Source organism: Fundulus heteroclitus, chromosome 21 (assembly GCF_011125445.2).
Source record: "Fundulus heteroclitus isolate FHET01 chromosome 21, MU-UCD_Fhet_4.1, whole genome shotgun sequence".
Taxonomy (NCBI): Eukaryota; Metazoa; Chordata; class Actinopteri; order Cyprinodontiformes; family Fundulidae; genus Fundulus; species Fundulus heteroclitus.
This window is the reverse complement of record NC_046381.1, coordinates 33,243,858-33,261,418: the sequence shown is the minus strand read 5'-3', so window position 1 is coordinate 33,261,418 and position 17,561 is coordinate 33,243,858. Positions and strand designations below refer to the sequence as shown.

The 17,561-nt window shown below is 41.4% G+C and overlaps 1 protein-coding gene across 6 annotated transcripts; it reads right to left on the bottom strand.

The window, feature by feature from the left end:
• Positions 1 to 3,400: 3,400 nt before the first annotated feature.
• LOC105927989 (copine-3) lies at positions 3,401 to 15,423 on the bottom strand. Of its 6 annotated transcripts, none has more exons than XM_021317785.2 (16): positions 15,310 to 15,422; positions 11,904 to 12,102; positions 11,603 to 11,782; positions 11,441 to 11,515; positions 11,244 to 11,315; positions 11,070 to 11,147; positions 10,899 to 10,988; positions 8,384 to 8,482; positions 8,206 to 8,289; positions 7,699 to 7,758; positions 7,467 to 7,600; positions 6,275 to 6,329; positions 6,012 to 6,063; positions 5,402 to 5,535; positions 5,058 to 5,291; positions 3,401 to 4,121 (listed from the first exon to the last, which is right to left on the bottom strand). In XM_021317785.2, the coding sequence occupies exons 3-16, from the start codon at positions 11,765 to 11,767 to the stop codon at positions 4,002 to 4,004; spliced, it is 1,452 nt and encodes a 483-aa protein (XP_021173460.2). In that variant the 5' UTR covers positions 11,768 to 11,782; positions 11,904 to 12,102; positions 15,310 to 15,422; the 3' UTR covers positions 3,401 to 4,001. The 6 variants fall into 6 exon arrangements, with proteins under 6 accessions (XP_021173460.2, XP_012720482.2, XP_021173458.2 ...); XM_021317783.2 differs by having other exon boundaries at positions 4,002 to 4,121; positions 11,897 to 12,102; positions 15,310 to 15,423; XM_036125430.1 differs by having other exon boundaries at positions 4,002 to 4,121; positions 11,897 to 12,079; positions 15,310 to 15,423.
• Positions 15,424 to 17,561: the final 2,138 nt, after the last annotated feature.

Sequence of the window (17,561 nt, the reverse complement as noted above, 5' to 3'; positions counted from 1 at the left end):
GGACAGCAGCTTTCTGTTTCTTCTTTGCTTTCCTTTTTAATTTATTTATACAATACACACTTCAAGGCACTGAAAATACCAGACTTGCTTGGAGATAAAACAAACAAAACAAAAAAAAAAAAAACATCAACACAAAACCGAGAATAACAGGTGTGTTATGATCAGTCATATCCTCTTAGATCAGCAAACCCAGGGGGAAAGTCAGCTTCTACCCAGTGGCGCCTCCAGAAATATTTCATAGGGGTGGCCAGATGGAGCGACCTAAACTCTTGGGGTGGCGCTGAAATTAAAAGCTGTAATTTCAGGATTTTATTCTACTGTTGTAGTAAAGCTGCATGTAGAAAACAGGCAGAATCAGAAAGACTTAAGTAAAAGCCTACTAATATCTTATGGTTTGTAATGGTTTTCTGAAATTTGAATGTTCCTAATGATCTAATGTGCATAGCCCAATAATAGCAGAGTTAATATTTTAAGTTGAACAACAATACATTTTTATTGCGTAATTACATTAAGAATAAGGTGTACATTTATTCATTTATTGGAAAACAAAACAGTTACTTAAGGCAAGTAGATACTGGCAGATACAAATAAAAGTGCGATAGAAGCCAAGGAAGAGCCTCTGTCTTGCTGGCTGTGGATGATAGGATGAAATGCTAAACTGACAGTACTACAATAGACACTGGCCAGTGGGGTGGCCAGGACATGGCACAGGGGGGGGGGGGCCATGGCCACCCCTGGCCACCCCCTGGAGGCGCCCCTGCTTCTACCTAGTAAAAGTACCTTCTTCAGCATGAACTAAATGTGCACTTTTAATTGGGACGGCACACATGGCAACATTTTGTTCTCATTCAGTACTTGTCTGAAATAGGGACTTCATACTCAGAGCCAAACACGGAGAAGCAGCATTTAGTTCCTATGCTCCACTGATCTGGAATAAACTTCCAGAAGACTGTAAACATGCTGAAACCCAGGGTTCCTTGAAATCAAGATTAAAAACACATTTGTTTAGAATTGCCTGAAGCATACCGTAATTACTTAAAGTTTGTAGTCAAATAATTTTTTAAATCAATAATATTTGCTTTTAGTTTACAGTTTCCTGTGACTTATTTTGTTTCAATTTTCTACATTTTATTCCAGCTGTTGTTTTACTTGCTTTTATTCTGTTTTTATTTTCCTATGTCTTAATCATGCAAAGCACTTTGCATTGTCCTTGTACTGAAATGTGCTATACAAATAAACCTGCCTTGCCTATAAAACATGGATTATAAATGGATATCATACTTAAAACATCATTATTATTTTTATTGGTAGTAATTCTGTTGCTTATACACCACCAGTCAAAAGTTTGGACCTACCTTTGACATTCAATGGCTTGTCATTATTTTTATGACTTTCGACATTGCCGTTACATAGCGAAGAGATCTAAACTATGACTCAACATTATATGGAATTATATATCAAAGGCAAAATTGTGAAAGAGGTTAAAACATCTTGTAAATTTTAGCTTTTTCTAAAAAAAAGTGTACGTACATTATACGTATGTACACTGGTAGTGTATGTTTCAATGTAGTATTCATAAACACATGGATAATATTGGGTAGGGAATGTATAACTTGTTTCACATTATGAAGCTGTTTCTTCATGTAGCTGGTAAGAGATCAACATGAGCATGCGTTTGGTAAGGTGGTGGGTCAAAAAATGCATTACCAAAATAGTTCAAAATTAATTTGCATCCTATTAAGGATGATCAGTTTTTGATACCCGACAACTCAACCAGAATCCTGGTTAACATATAAATAAATACTTGATTCCTGGTCATAACTTGCAGTGTGTACAGAGCGCAGCAGACCCCAGAGCAGAGTTTTACATTTCCAGCCTGTCCATCACCATGGATGGACCAAAGAGCTGTCTAAGGATGTCTGGGGCAAGATAGATCTGCAGAAGGAGTGGGTTTCCAGAACATCAACAGTGAGTCCGAGAAAGTGATTGGAGAAAAATAAACGAACCGATCTGTTGCCCTCTATCAGGAGCTCCAGGAACGATCTTCGCTCCTAGGGTGAGCATAATCCTGACAAAGCTGAAGGATCCGCCTGAGGTTACCTGGAAGGTTTTGTTAATGCCAGACCACCAAGAGCCCCCTTGGGAACACACTACAGTATAATGGACTGAAATCCCCCTGCTATAAAAGGCACATGTAAACCAAAATGAAGCTATTTGGTAACAACTTGCTGTGTTTTTTGGAAGACAGGTGTTGAATAAGACCCAAAGAACAAGCCTCCAGCAACCCCTGGGGAGGAAACATTGTGCTTTTGGGCTGTATTTCTGCTGAGCTTACAGGACTTCACCGCACTAGGGCCCCCAGTGAATGGGGCCATTTACGGTCATTCACAATGAAGATCAAGAATCATTAGTGTCACTACGTCATCATAATGACATTTTGGTGAGACGCCGGCTCAGAAGTCACGCAGGTTCACACATAACACACAGACACAAACAGAGGATGTTCAAACAGTTGAATGCGCCGACAAACATTCCTGAGAAGCTACAGGCGTGCAAGTAGTCCTTAGCATCTGATAAGATTTAAATGTTCTCTCAAAAAGGACAAATAGCGGTCACGGATGTCTGGGTCATCATGCGTGACTTTTCCAGTATGACAATAACTCAAAACGTACATGATATATAAGAATTATTTTTGTTCTTTGACGATATATTTTGGGAAAAACTGGTTAGTTTTAAACTAAGAGCAACACATATGCTTGTGCCTGTTATGTTGCTCACATAAAACTAAGAACAACATGTTATCTTGCTATAACTTGTTATAACTTGTGGTGGGAACCTATGACAATGTGCTGTGGGAAAGACTGAGGCCTTATTTTGCTTATATTTGCTGTATTCTGAGTTTGCAATATTATTTTGCTTCACACACTGCTAAGATGCTAGGAACGGTTTTTGTTTTGGAAACGGGACGAACAGCTCACATGGGAGAGAGAACTGGCCACTCTCCCTCCCATCTGATACTTTGTTTATTAGTATAAAAAGGAGGGATCCGACCTCAGTCGTTGAAGTCTGCCGTGGATTGTGCTCTAACCGGACTGACCTACTTCCCAGTCCTATATGGTAAGAGATGGAACATCACGCCTGTTTGAAAGCTTGTCGGCTTTGATGCTTGCTACTTTGCGTGTGTGAAGAGCTTGCTGTATTCTGTGGGGAATAATAAATATGGGCGCTATTATCCTAATAGAAACAGTGTTTGTTTGTTTGTTTATTTGTGCGTTGCCGATCTCTTCCGAAACAGCAAAACGGAGTGGCTAAAGGTGATGCACAGAGTCATGTACCGTCTCCAGGCCGCTGTCCTACAGATTTCCTAAGGCGATCAGCACAAACAGAGGACAGTAGTTCATTGAATTTCAGAAATCTTGCTTTTAATTCACTTTGAACAGGCAGAATACACAAAGATTCCTGTTCCACACTTGGAGCGCAACACTTCTGCTCCCGAGAGTTTTTTTTCTTGCGTAAGAGATGTTATCCAGACGTATAATAGACGTACACATTAGCGCTCCTCGTCTCAACAACCTCCGAGTTCTGCGACATCAACATGCGTATATTCACAGAAGTATGCAACCATCAATACAAAAAAATCCCACATATTAAAAACAAAGGCAGACAGAAATATAAACATGGCACATTCAGGACGCAGGGAAAGGCAAGTTTATCCGTATAGCACAGTTCAGTAACAGGACAATTCAACATGGACGTAGGACAAGGGTACCGAAAATGTTGAGACTCAGTTTTATTGTGAATGCTTTCAGATATCACAACGCAGTTTGGCCTGAAAACCCGGTCGTTTCAGATTTTATTGATTATCTTAAAAGGAAACTTCAGTCAGAGAGGTAGGTGTGGTGTTTTCCTTTGCGCTGTTTCCTGCGACGGGTATGAAAACACCGGAGGAGACACAAGCAGGTGACTTCCAGGCAACACGCCGGCTACACCAAGCCTTCCCATTAGGATGGCTCAGGCACACTGAGCACGTTCGGTGGCTTCAGCTTGTAGGCGTTGAAGAAGGACGACACCTGATCGGGAAGCTCCGCCAGGACGCTCTGGGCAAGGGTCACGCTGTTTCCCTGCAATATAACACGGCACAATAAAGAGGACGAATCATCTCCGTACCATCAGTGGAATCTAGAGATATGAAACACAGTGGCTTGCAAATCTATCCACGCCCCCTGAACGTTTTCCCCCTTTTCATGACCAAATCCCTTTAGATGCCATGATACGACTAAATTAAAATCCAGTGGAAACTTTTGTCTGCAGAGGTCACCTAATTAGTGAAGCAACAGGCCAAGCGAGAAGCAGCAAAAAGGGCCAATGGTAACTCTGGAGGAGCTGCAGAGACCCATAGCTCAGGTGGAGGGATCCTCTGAAGAAAGAGTTGTTAATTGTGAATGCTAACAATCTAATATTTCTGGACATGCTATTGCCTTTAGCATCGTGCTGTGGGGACGCTTATCTTCAGGTACAGGAGAGCTGGCAACAGCGATGGAGCTACAGGCGGGACAACGGCAAAACATTTCTCATCAAAGACATTTGTCACTGAGCTTGAGCTATGTCACAGATGACACAGTTCCTTGAACTTGAGCCCAAACAATTTGAGCCCAAACTTTGAGCGAAATGTGGCTTGACAGTTTTAACTGTGACACAACGTGGAATAGTTAAAGGGGTATTTATACTCTGGCGAGTCACTGTATTTTACCTCTGCACTGCAAAAACGGAACTAAAAATAAATTAAATTTTCTTGAAATTAGTGTATTTGTCCTTGATTTGAGCAGGTAAATAATCTTATCTGCCAATGGAATGAGCAATTTTACCCCTAGAATAAGATAATTAAATATAATGCACTTGAAATAAGATGATGGAGATGAGTTGGCATTGCCAGATAAATCCTATTTACCTGCTCAAGTCAAGGGCAAATACATTCATTTCAAGAAATTTTCACTTACTTTTAGTTTTTGTTTTTGCAGCGTGAGACAGCAGGCGGAAGGTTCTGACTTGTTGCTTACATGGAAATGTCTGAAAGGGACAAACTGCACAATGTCTCTGGCGGCAGCCTCCCCCGTGGGGGAAAGCAGCAGTCTGTCGTCGCTGTCCAGGAACTCCATGGCACCGAAGTCTGCAGCGCCCACGCCCACTATGATGATGGACATGGGCAGACGAGAGGCCTCCACGATGGCCGCGCGCGTCTGGTCCATGTCGGTGATCACTCCGTCAGTCAGGATGAGCAGCACAAAGTAGTGCTGCGCACGGACACAAAAAGAGAGCTGAGACGAGGCGGGCAAACGGCCTACAATCGTCTTCTGATTTTTTTTTTCTTGTGGTAATTTAAGGTATGAAAACGGTCGCCTACCGATGCCGTGTTCTGCTGGAGAGCTTGTCTGGCGAAGCAGGCCACGTGGTTGATGATTGGAGAGAAGTTGGTAGGACCCCACAGCTTCACCTGAGGCAGACATTGCTGGTAGGCCTGCACCACACCCTCTATCCCTGCAACACACACACACACACACACAATACAAAATACAAAGTGAGGACCTTGCCGTAACTTCTATTCATTTTCAACCCTTTTTACGGCCTTACCCTGACACTGACTTAGGGGGATGTCACTGTGATGCTAAACTAAACAACCATTGCCTGCGCCATCAGACAACCAGAGCTCAATTTAAACCACAGGTCTGCCCACAACTTTCTCATTTTTCCTTCCCTTCCTCTCTTCCTTTAAGGGAGGGAGAAGGGGGACGGCAGGCGGAGCCTAAACCGGCTCGGTTGATGTTGCAGTGTCAAGACATCCTCCACTTCTGTTACCCGTTACCTGCAAACATGAAAATCCTCGCTTTGGAGGTAAACTACAACCAATGTGTTGTCACTCAGCTGCAAGTACAAGTACACAAGGACACACAGAGGCATCCATCTGGTAACAGCCAGCGCCGGTGAAAGCGATCTGAGCTTGATTAAAGACTTACCTGCACAGAAGGGATGTGATGGATTGAAGTTGATGGGAAACTCGTGAGAAACCTGTCAGCATGAGTTGACGAAAAGTGACACACAGATGGTGTTTAGAGACAAAGAGCTCGGATTGCTTCACTAGCAAAACTAATGTAAACACTGACAGCCATTAGATTTATGTAATAGGTACACTTTTACTGAGCAGAAATTGAAGCTTGTGCATGTTGCATGATTGTCAGGTTTGTCCAGCAATGGTGGGCTTTTCAGGTATGTTTCATACCTGCCACGATGGAGGGATCTGAGCTCCGAATCCAAACACTGGAAACATCTTGGTACTAAACGTAAAGAAAGTGGTGGTTAATAAAGTGGTAATCTCAGTCGGACTGGATGTAGCGGGTCTGGGAGCATCTGTTTCCAGGTTTTGCCACAGATTATGGGCCATTCTAACCCATGGATCCGCTACGGTCTGGACCATGGCTGTACATTTCACGTCATCCAGCTTTAAGGTGAACCTCTGATTTACGCTCTAATGTTTTGCAGCCTATAAAAGGTATGTTATGTTTTCAGGAGTAGCCTGCATTAGGCTCCATCCATCTTCCTATTTACTCTGGACAGCTTGTGTGAGTCTGTTAAAGAAAATCACCCCCACAGCCTGATCCCGTTACCACCAAGCTTCAAGCTGGGGATGATGAATTCAGGGTGAAGCGCAGTGTTATTTTTCATGTATAGTTCAAACTTGATGTCAAACTGCATGGCTTGTAGCAAACAGCACTTCTTGAACCTTTCTTATATCAATGAAAATTCTGCATCCTCTTGCTGCCCTTTCACAAATATATACTATGTGCCTTGGTTTATCACATGACTGTCCAATTGAATAGTTTGGACGTTTTTGTTTGTGTGACAAAACGATAAAAAGTTTAAGGTGCATGAATACTTGAAGGGTGGTATATGAACTTTATATGTAGCAGACTTCATATTCAAAATTCCAGATTCTTCCACACCTTATGATTTTGTCTACAGCGATCTATACTTCATTCTGCGATTGGTAAAAAAAAAAAACATGACAAATAATCTTCTTTCTGCTTTTCCCTTTCAGGCGTCGCCTCAGCGAATCAACTGTCTCCAGCTAACCATTCCCTCTGCAGCTTCTTCTACCAACTACCTCCATCTCCCCTTTCACTCCATCCATAAATCTCTGTGATCTTCCTCCTGGCCTCCTGCCTGGCAGTGTCCAAACCATCTCAGTCTGACCTCTCTGGCTTCATCTCCAATCCATCCAATCCTGTCTCTTCCTCAGCGCCACTGTCTCTAAACCAGACAACCTCTCCTTTCATTCTTGCTGATAAACAACATTAATACTAATGGCTATAATTAAGGATGGCAGGTTGCTAATTGGTGTGAGGTTGTGATTCTGACCAGTGGGCACACAAAATCTCTCCCCTGGCTCTGCTTGTTCATAACGTATAATTCACCTGTCGTAGTCTTGGATGACGTTACCTACGGCCCAGATGGCCTGCAGGTATTCGTTGTGGCCCTCCGGGTTGATATAGTGGAGGGACTGAGGGGACATGGGATCCCCGTTAGAGCCTGTGAAGTCAATGGCAATCTGGGCAGAGAGGGAATACAGGAATAAAAGGGGATCGTTCAAGACACCAGTGGCTTATGTTTTCACTGAGTATTCATTTCAGGCATGCTCTGACTCACAGTGAAGTTGATCTGGCATCCTCCCATTACATAATCCAAAAAGCTATAGTCCTTCTCCACCTGAAAGACACAGAGTTAAATTATGAATCCAGCAACATAAGACGAACAAATGACCAGCGTGGTAAAACTGGTAAAAGGTAATTAACAGGAGGGGAGTCTAAAATTCATTTCAGGTCTTACTTAAAGGGTTAGGAGGATTTTTTTTCTCTCTGTTATTAATTTATTATTGATTGATTTTTGATTGTAATGTATGTATTATGTGTATTTTTTGCCTTTTTGTTTAGTCTGTGCTGTTTTGCGGGTATTTTCGTATTATGTTAAATGAATTCAATAAAAACTTGAAATATTAAAAAAAAATAAAAAAGAAGAAGACTTTCTCAAATCCAGAATATCTATGCTATGGGTGGTTTTTGACATCATAGAGCAATCTTAATGCAGTGGGAAGCAGGCATTATTGTGATATTATTATGAAATTTCCAAAGGAGTAGGAGGATTTTCCATTGTTACCTGGCAGCGTTTTATGCAAATGATCCCAGAGTTTTTGTACTTTTTGTTTTTCAACTTTTTGGAGTTAATGCACTCAAATTCAGCCTGAAAATGGAAACAAAAGACACATTGATCCTGGTGAAAATAGAAATGGTTTCACCACCACAAAATAAATGCAGAATCGGTTGGAGAGTCTTACCGGTGAGAGGTGCGTTCCCGCTAGCATCTCTGCTAGCGAGGCTCTGAAGCTGCCGATAAGGCGATGGGAGCCGCTCACGTGATGGTCATAGCAGTCGACCTGAGGAGAGCAAGAAGGCTTTCTTCAAAAAGAAACACTTGATAAGTTTTAGCATTAAGTCACAGGACATGCACACATCAGCTGAAGCACAGTAGCATCACCTCAGATGAGCAAAACGCTAAACAGAAACAAGGATAAAGCCCACGTTTACGCCATGATCCGTGATTCATGCACGCGTACACGCTTGCTTGTTCAGCTGGGCGACACACACCAATGCTTTTTCGGTATGGCAGCATTGTACAACCGAAAAAAGAAAAAATGCAGTACAGCAATATTAGTAGTATGGGGAGGGGGGGGGGGGGGGGTATAAAAGTAGCAGACATACTGTGTTAGGAGCTCAGGTCATTTTCTTTCTCCACTCACTAGTTAAGGGAACATATTAGTTAATATGGAGCATTTTCACACAGCAGGCAAATATAGTCTAGCTAAGGAGTAAGTGCACCAAGTTTGGACTCTAATATTTTACATATCCATATGTGGCTGAGTTCTTTAGGTCTGGTATAGCCAACCACAGTTAAACGGCATGTATTCAACAAAAACTAGTAATAAATAAGTGAATTGCAAAGGCTGGGTTTAGTCCACGTGAAGACTGAATGAAGACCATGTTAATGTTGTTTTTTACTCTTTCCTCCAGAGATATTAAATGTATCTTCTATGGTAGTAACATGATCTCATACTGAAAACCCCAACCTTTAACCCGCAGACATTTATTCTGAGAAATGTTTAGAAATTGTTTTTTTTGTTTTTTTTTTTTTTTGCAAAATCACTGGTTGCACAACTATTGGTTCCTTTAATAATCCATTTAAAATAATTGTAACTTTTCAATAAAAAAATTATGCTTTCCCTTTTTGAGATGATCAGATAGGCCCTTTTCATCAGTAATCCTGTTTCTTGATCAAGCTTGAAAAGCTCCACTTGGACTTTAACAGGTAGTGTTTGCTTTGGTCAGGTGAGATGAAGACTAGGATTGAGCCTTATTTTAAGTATAGTGGAGGATCTGTGATGCTGTGGGACTACTTGTCCTCCAAAGGCCGTGGGAACCGTGTTAGAGTGCATTATGGCATTAACTCCGTGAACAGAAAGTTTCATTAAAAAAATCTGGTGGATTCTTCTAAAATATTGAAAGGACACCATCACAGGGTTCTTAAGCAAGACAATGACCCAAAACACATGTCCTAATCAATGAAGATATGTCTCAGCAGACAGAGAATCAATCTTCTTCCATGGCCATCTGAGTTTCCAGTCATAAATCCTATAAAAACCCTCAAGGCAATGTTAAAGAGAGGAGAGCAGGAGAGAGGACCCAGGACTGGATGTTCTGGAGAGAACATACGCTCCCACCTTGTCAAACTATTGGGGGATATGTGTAGTAAAAGGGAAAGGAAACGTTTTGTATTTTTGCAAACAAAAATCTGAAGTATGTGGCATGCATTTGTATTTATTGTGTTATCCCCAAATCCAGTGATACCCACACTTCAGGCAAAATGGGTTTTAACAAAGTGTTAACAGGGGAAGTACCAGCAACCGTACCACCAGGGATTTTGTGGGAAAAATAATCAATAAAATTTTTTATTTCTTCATGTTTTCCCCCCCTCACTGAATACATGCGCTTAGATTAAAGGTAGTTTTTTTTCTATTAATTCTCTGTCAGGTTATAGTGCGGCAACAAAAAAATATTAATTTAAGGATTTTCACACATTTGTTCCCGAAGCAACCCGGAAAGTGTGAACGACAGCGTAAAACATTAGACACAACACCGCAGTGCACTTACTTTTGACATCACTGTAAAACCACTGAGCTATATAATACACTGGAGTGCTAATCGCCGGCTGTTAGAACGAGTCGCTTTGAAGCCACCAGCCGCCATATTGGTACTCCCTATTTTCCCCCAGTAACTAGGGAATATGTGCGCTACAGCATCGAATAACGATGATTTTTTCATGTTCAGGGGGGGCTTAAAGCTTTTAAAATGTCAAATGTCATATACGTTTATGTTATGTTCTAAAACTATCAAGTACTGAGAAAGTCATGTACTGAAATATTTTGCATTTTATTTATTTAAATATATATATAACATTTATAAATATATAAATAACAATACACAAAAACATATATTTACATATATGTATACATATATACATATATACATATACACATACTTATATATACACATATATATATTTAATATGAATAACATGTAAAATATTTCAGCACCTAATTTCCTAGTAGTTGATAGCGTTAGTACATCCACTGACTGTAGAATTACCTGTGCAACCAAATCCTATGGGATTCTGTGAGAGTAGGGAGTAGCAAGATGGCGGCCAGTGACGGCCAGTGACTTCAGTTTTTCGGCTAAATCAGCACTCCAGTGTATTATATAGCTCAGTGTGTAAAACACAGAAGAAGAAGAAATTACCTTTATCTGTTGTTCCACGTCTCCCCCACACAGAGCTCGCAGGGAAACGCGGAAGGGCCTCCACACTGGGTTCACGTTGTTGTGAACGACCTGCGTGGAGAGGAACCAAAGAACCCAGAGTGAGCAGCGAGCGTTGCCAGGGGTGCGTGAGACGCGCGCTAACGCGTTTACCTCTGTCCTGTGAGCCAGCCGCCATCCTGCTTCTGTCTGCTTGTGGAACTCCAGGAAGGGATCGGCCCACCAGAGAAACTGAGCAACATGACAGCCGTTTCATCAAATACGGCACCGGCCAAATCAGATCAGACCGCCTTATCGGTTTAAAAACGCCAACGCAAGCGTCTGTACCTTTTTGTCAAGCCTGAGCGCCGACACTTCAAAGTTTGCCACTCTGGTGTCTGTTATTTCTTCAGCGCAGATCTATGAAGCAGTTCAAACAGGGGGTTAAAATGATGGACTGTTTAACTTCTTGTTTTGGCCACATTACAGGGCAGTGAAGCGTGTTATAAAGCACTGTATGTGTAATGAGTAATGGATCCACCCACAGTAATGGTCCCATGGCCTGCAGGTCTCCTGTCCTTCAGCAACAACGATCGGGTCATCTGCTTGTTGGAAACTATCTGGATGCAAACAAAACTCTGTTACTTTAAAAAAAAAAAAGGAAAAATAGAATATTTCTTATATATAATCTTATATACACAACTCACCTGACCAAGGGTACATTCCAGCTCGCCCAAGAAATCGTCGTCACTCAGGTCGTAGGTGCTGTTGTCGATGTCATACACGCAGAACTTCAGCCTCTGCACCATCTCGAAGTAGTAGTCGATGACAAACCTCCTGGCAAACTTTGGGTTCAGGCAGTTCAGGATCATCTCCGTGCGCCCAAACTGATTGCGAAAGACGTGGAAGAAAAAATGAAAAACCACGGCGCTTTGTTACCGAGGATGAATCCGTCAGGAAAATGGGGAAACGTTTTCCTGCCGTCACGACCCGACACGGACCTCGTACCAGTGGGAGCCCGAAGAGTTGATGTAAAGGGCGCACAGGGGGTCCGACTTGGAGAAGACGTCCATGTCCATCAGGTTTTCACACGAGATGCTCAGCTCCACCTTGGTGGCCAAGTGGGTGGCCCTGGGAGCCGAGGCCACTGCTGAGGCCATTCCAGCTGCTGAGAAGACGGTCTGCTGTCGGCAACCAGGGGGGAATCCTGAGGAAGAAATGTGACTGCTATGCTGTGCAATACATGGCAATTAATGTTACATTTAAGAGATATTAATGCTGATTCAGCATCAACGTATTTCAGTGAGAAAAACTGGGCCTTTCAATAGTGTTCATAAAAGTATTAATAAAATGTTCTCATGTTACTGTTACAAGCTTATTGGTATTGGTGCATAAATGTGAAGTTTCAAGAGTGTTTTTATTTGTTTCTAAAACAACAATCTGAAAAGTGTGGCATGTATTCAGCTTCCTTTACTCTACTAGCTCTAGATCCAGTGCAACTGACTGTTGTCACAACTCATTTACAGCGTCCACAATATAAAAATTCATATTTATCTTTTAATGGAACAACATTGAAGACATGGCACTTTGATAGAAAGTAAAGTAGCCAGTGTCCAGCGTGTATAACAGTGTAAATTTACTGTGCATTCAAATGAATTCAATAAACCATTAACATGTAAACTGCTGACAACAAACGTGAGTACACCCCTAAGTGCTAATATCCAAATTGTTCCCAAAGGCACTTAACTCTCTTGGTCATGGAGTTCACTAGAGCTTCACAAGTTGCCACTGGACTCCTCTTCCACTCCTCCATGACGACACCACAGACATGATGGATGTTAGACAGCTTCAACCTCCTTCCGTTTGAGGCTCAAGAGGGTTTAGTTTTGGAGCCATGTTTAGCCAGTCCAGAACCTTTACCCTAAGTCTCTTTAGCAAGGCATTTGTCATCTTGGAGGTGATTTCGGGGTTCTCGTCATGTTGGAATACGTCCTGCAGCACAGTTTCCAAAGGGAGGGGTTCCAGCTCTGTTTCAGCATGTCATAGCACATGTTGGCATTAATGACGGGCGTCTCGATGAACCGTAGCTCCTCACAGCTGGCAGTACTTATGCACGCCCAAACCATGACACTCCCACTACCATGCTTGACTGTAGGTAAGAAACCCTTGTATTTATCCTACTCACCCGGTTGCAGCCACACACGATTGACACCATCCTAACCAAATAAGTTTATCTAGGTCTCATCAAACCTCAGGACAAGGTTCCAAGGATCCGTCTCCTGAGTTGGCTTCTCTTCAGCAAACTGTTTGCGGGCTTTCTCGTGCATCATCCTTAGAAGTGGCTTCCTTCTGGGAAAACAGCCATGCAGGCTAGTTTGAGACAGCATTTAACACACCACCACCCCATACAAACCTCAAACCTTGTAACGCCAGCAAGTCACATGACACCTGGGAGGGAAAAAGGCTAACTGTGCGCCCTTTAGACATGTTCACTCAAGGTTGTACTCACTTTTGTGGCAAGTGCTTTACATATTAGGTGATTTGTGTTGATTTAGGTCAGAGAATTAACACTGTTATACAAGTGTACTACTTAACATCTTATCAAAGCGTCATATCTGCAGTGTAGTCCCATGAAAAGATGTAAAAGCGTATTTACAAAAATTAGAGGGTTGTACTCACTTTTGTGAGAAACCCTACATCATAAATAAAGTCTGACTGATGGTAGTTTAATCTCTGGTTAAAAACACCTTACAAGCTTCAAAGCTAAGGGCATAAGGTAACAATGTCTTGTTTGTAGCCACAAGCCGTGCAGAGGACACATCAAGCATGTGGAAGAAGGTGCTCTGGTCAAACGAGGCCAAAATGTAACTTTTGATCTCATTTGCAAAGCAGTTATCACTAGTGGTGTCCTGTTACTGATGCTGGTATCGGTGTTGGACCTGATACCAGCGTCAAGTACTCATACTCATACTTGTAACTTTCCTCTTTGGCTACACTGTCACTCTAAAGCTAGATAGCACTCTATACCAGGTAGTGGTATAGAGTGAAACCCCACAGAATTTTTACTTCCACTACATAGGTATATACCGCTTCTCTTACTGGCTTCCATGTTTGCAGGCTGCTGCTCTTTTGCCCAAATAAAATGTTTTGGGAACCCTGGGAAATCTCATATGATTGGCTCAGGAACCAGGAAGTAAATACGGTCTACATTTTGAACTGAAGGAGTTCCGGACCGTAGCTCTAGGTTTGAAAGGAGAAAAGCTTGACTAAGTCATTGTTGATGCAGAGGACCAATTGTTTACAGGGATAGTTACTTCCATCCCAGGTAACAAGTGAGAATGATTTTGGTTAACCTTGTAGTAAATTTCTTACTTTTTGCTCCTTTAAGTACTCTGTATTGGTACTTGGAATTAGCAAGTATCTAAACTGAAGTACTTGTACTTGGTATGGAACCAACTGGTACCGGGACACCCCTACTTGTCACTTATTAAGGACCTTATCCAAATGGTAAAACATATTGGTGGCAGAATTATGCTCTGGGGATGATTTTCTTCAGCAGGGTGAGAGAAGCCTTATTTTTTACTACTTTGTGGCTAAATGCATTATAATAAAAAAAAAGAAAAAAAAAAGAAAAAAAAAAAGATATATAATCTTATTTTTCAGTGTCCTGTCTGGCAATGTGGCAATAAGAATTGTTGTCTTAATGCCAAAAAGAGCTCATCAAATTTGAATTTCCCAAGTGGAGCAGTACTGCTTTTGCCATAGTGCTCCGCTTGATTTATGAATGTGAATAGTTTTATTATGATTCATGTATTCGCTTAATTGAAGATCTGCAGTTCCTATATTGTCAACGAGGGGCGCTGTGTTTTAATCAGCAGATGATAGCACTGAGCTTCAGATGTGGAAAATTGATTTTAAATAATTTCTTAATTTTTATCTGTTTGATGTATTTTGTCATGCAGGACAGTGTTTTTGTGATCAGTTCTTATGCATAATGCACAATTAAATGTTTAACTGAGTAAAGGTATTGGTGAAATTGCACATACTTTTCTTAAAAACGCTGAGGTTATTCATAATATAGTATGTAAAAGTGAAATTCATTTAATATAAAAATCAACAAGTCCACTTTTATTAGTTCTATTTAATCTAGCAACGAGTTTACTCATGTGGCCCTCTTGAGATCAGATTAAGCTGTATGCGGCTCCTAAACCAAAATGAGTTTGGCACCCCTGCTTTAAAGGTTTCCCGAAACAATAACATCACCAGACTTCGTAAACACTATTGTCTGTCACGCTTGTAAACGTCATTTTTAGCCGGTGTAATGCCATCCTGCAGTGACAGAGGGGTGTGGTGACCAACCGCAACACGTTACAATCATCTATCTGGACCCTTTAATGAATGGAGGCTTACTCACATTAATTTTGTTCCTGATTTAATAGCTCTTGATCCAACAACTTATTCCTGCTTCTGGGCTGGCGAGTGAGGGGGAAAAACTCTGGTTTATCTGACAACAACAGCTGGGCGAGTCGGTGTGGGCGGACATAGACATTTATGTCCATGTGGGCGGAGCCCAGGCCGGGGTGCTCACTTTGATTGGTCAACCTATAAATCTGCATTAACCCACTGACGGTGTGGACTGGGGACAATCTGTCCACTACAGCAATGTTGTTTTGCAACTACGAAAAGATAATTGATGACAGAATCTGTCATTATTCAGTTTTAATGACAACCCGGAACTGTTAGGTGTTCGCTTGTTTCTCATCGGTTGTAGATAGAAGAGGCTAAGTTGTGGTCAGTGGGCATAGACATCATATACGTAGACGCCCCATTGTACGCTGCCGGCAGCTAGGCTGACGTGCCTACGGGGCGGCCATCTTGGGTCAGACCACAGATCAGACAGCTGCTGTCAGAATGAATAGGAGGCAGCTCAGATCTAATTTTAATCACATGTTCACAGTGATTGTGACCTTTCAGACAGATTACACATATTTATTCAGAACCAAAACTATTTAAACTGAAGTCAAACTGGATGAAAAATGTACACGCACTTACATATTTTGCAGTTGCATATTAATCTAATATACACACAAATTATACACACATCAATCTCTCTCTCTCTTACTTCCAATATATATATATATATATATATATATATATATATATATATATATATATATATATATATATATACAGACACCGATCTACAGACAACAGCACTTATCTACATAGTATCAAAACTATATACAGACGACAAGTAAGAGCAAAGGTGCTCATAACAACATTTAAAAATGATATAATACAAACAGCGATCTGGGAAAAAAAAAGTCAACAAAAAACCTAATAACCCATCTTAGAATCAAATACATTACAAAATCATAGCAAAACCAAAATTACTGTATAATATCTTACGCCCCCCCCATAAATCATGTCTATCCAGTAATTTAGAACCATTTTGTTAGTTTTTGATGTTTAATGTACTTTTCTCTGCTTCCATCCCTGCTACCCATTAGCACATATTGTGTTTATGCCAGAAAAACTGTAACTGTAAAGCATGAGGAATATCTATTATAAAATCTTCCTTATGGAAGGTAATTCCCCAGGATCTGGTTCCTAGTGTCCTTTTATTTGCGCACCCATAAGCGGAGTAAAAGTCGAGCTTCCTGGGACGTAGCTCTGGAAGTTTGCTTACTTTCAATACAAAATCGAAATTATTTATTAAGTTAGACAATCATTTAATTCAATCAACAGGGCCCATGTAGCCCCTAAAGGGTGACATTTTCAGTCAGTTGATTTATCTGGAAATTGGGGGAGAATTCACCGGATTCAGAGTGTCTGAAAACATAAAGTACATTTTCCGGAATTGACTTGTATTCTGTCTGACTGCAGCTTGGTCTGACCTAAGATGGCCGCTCTGTCGGCACGCCTCTCACCCGAGGACGCGGCGTCTACGTATTCATGTCTGTGGTCAGTGGGGTGCATTTAGGAGCAACAGCAGGTAGTAGGGTGGTAATTTAACGCTAAAGGTCTAACCTGTAGCCGTAGTGAAATTAGATAACAGACAATACGTACAAAGTTGCGTTTAAATATAAATTTAACAAATACAGAGTTGTTTTTTGTCCGTTTTAGGGATCAATGCATGTTTTTCAGAAAACGTATTTGTGCTCTTGAACGTACACCGCTTTCCTTTGCTAGCCGCTCTCTATAGACATTGTTTACGTAGACACCTCGTTACGTGCTGGAACGCAGTCTGCGTTGCCGCCATATTGGATGGGTCTCTCCTACTCAAGGCTGGCATAGGAGCCGACGAGAGTAAACGCAGAGGGGGCAACTTTGACCGGATTTTTTGCAGTTTAAAGTTACAACAACCAGAGATAACTATTGAAAGTAGATCACGGGGAGCAGATCACCATTCTGGCCTGAGATTGGTTCTGAAGACAAGTATTACTTGGTGAGAACAATGCAGAAACCCAACAGATGGACCAACATTTTATACTTTTTAATTTTTTATTGCTGTATTTCACAAATTAAGGCTGAATCACATTGCCAAATTATGTGTCCTGGAGTTACAGAGTTACAGCGCATGCAAGAAGCTGTGCAAAACAGTTCTAAAGTCTCAAGTAAAGTTCCAGCCCTATTTGCATGCAGGTTAGTGTAAGACACTGGAAT

Bases quoted from the DNA above. Each gene is read 5' to 3' on its own strand.
- LOC105927989 (XM_021317783.2), bottom strand. From the start codon at position 12,055: ATGGCCTCAGCAGTGGCCTCGGCTCCCAGGGCCACCCACTTGGCCACC. The intron at 7,759-8,205 runs GTAACAATGGAA...TGTGTCTTTCAG, and splicing joins TTTGCATAAAACGCTGCCAG to GTGGAGAAGGACTATAGCTT. The intron at 7,601-7,698 runs GTGAGTCAGAGC...CTCTCTGCCCAG, and splicing joins GATGCCAGATCAACTTCACT to ATTGCCATTGACTTCACAGG.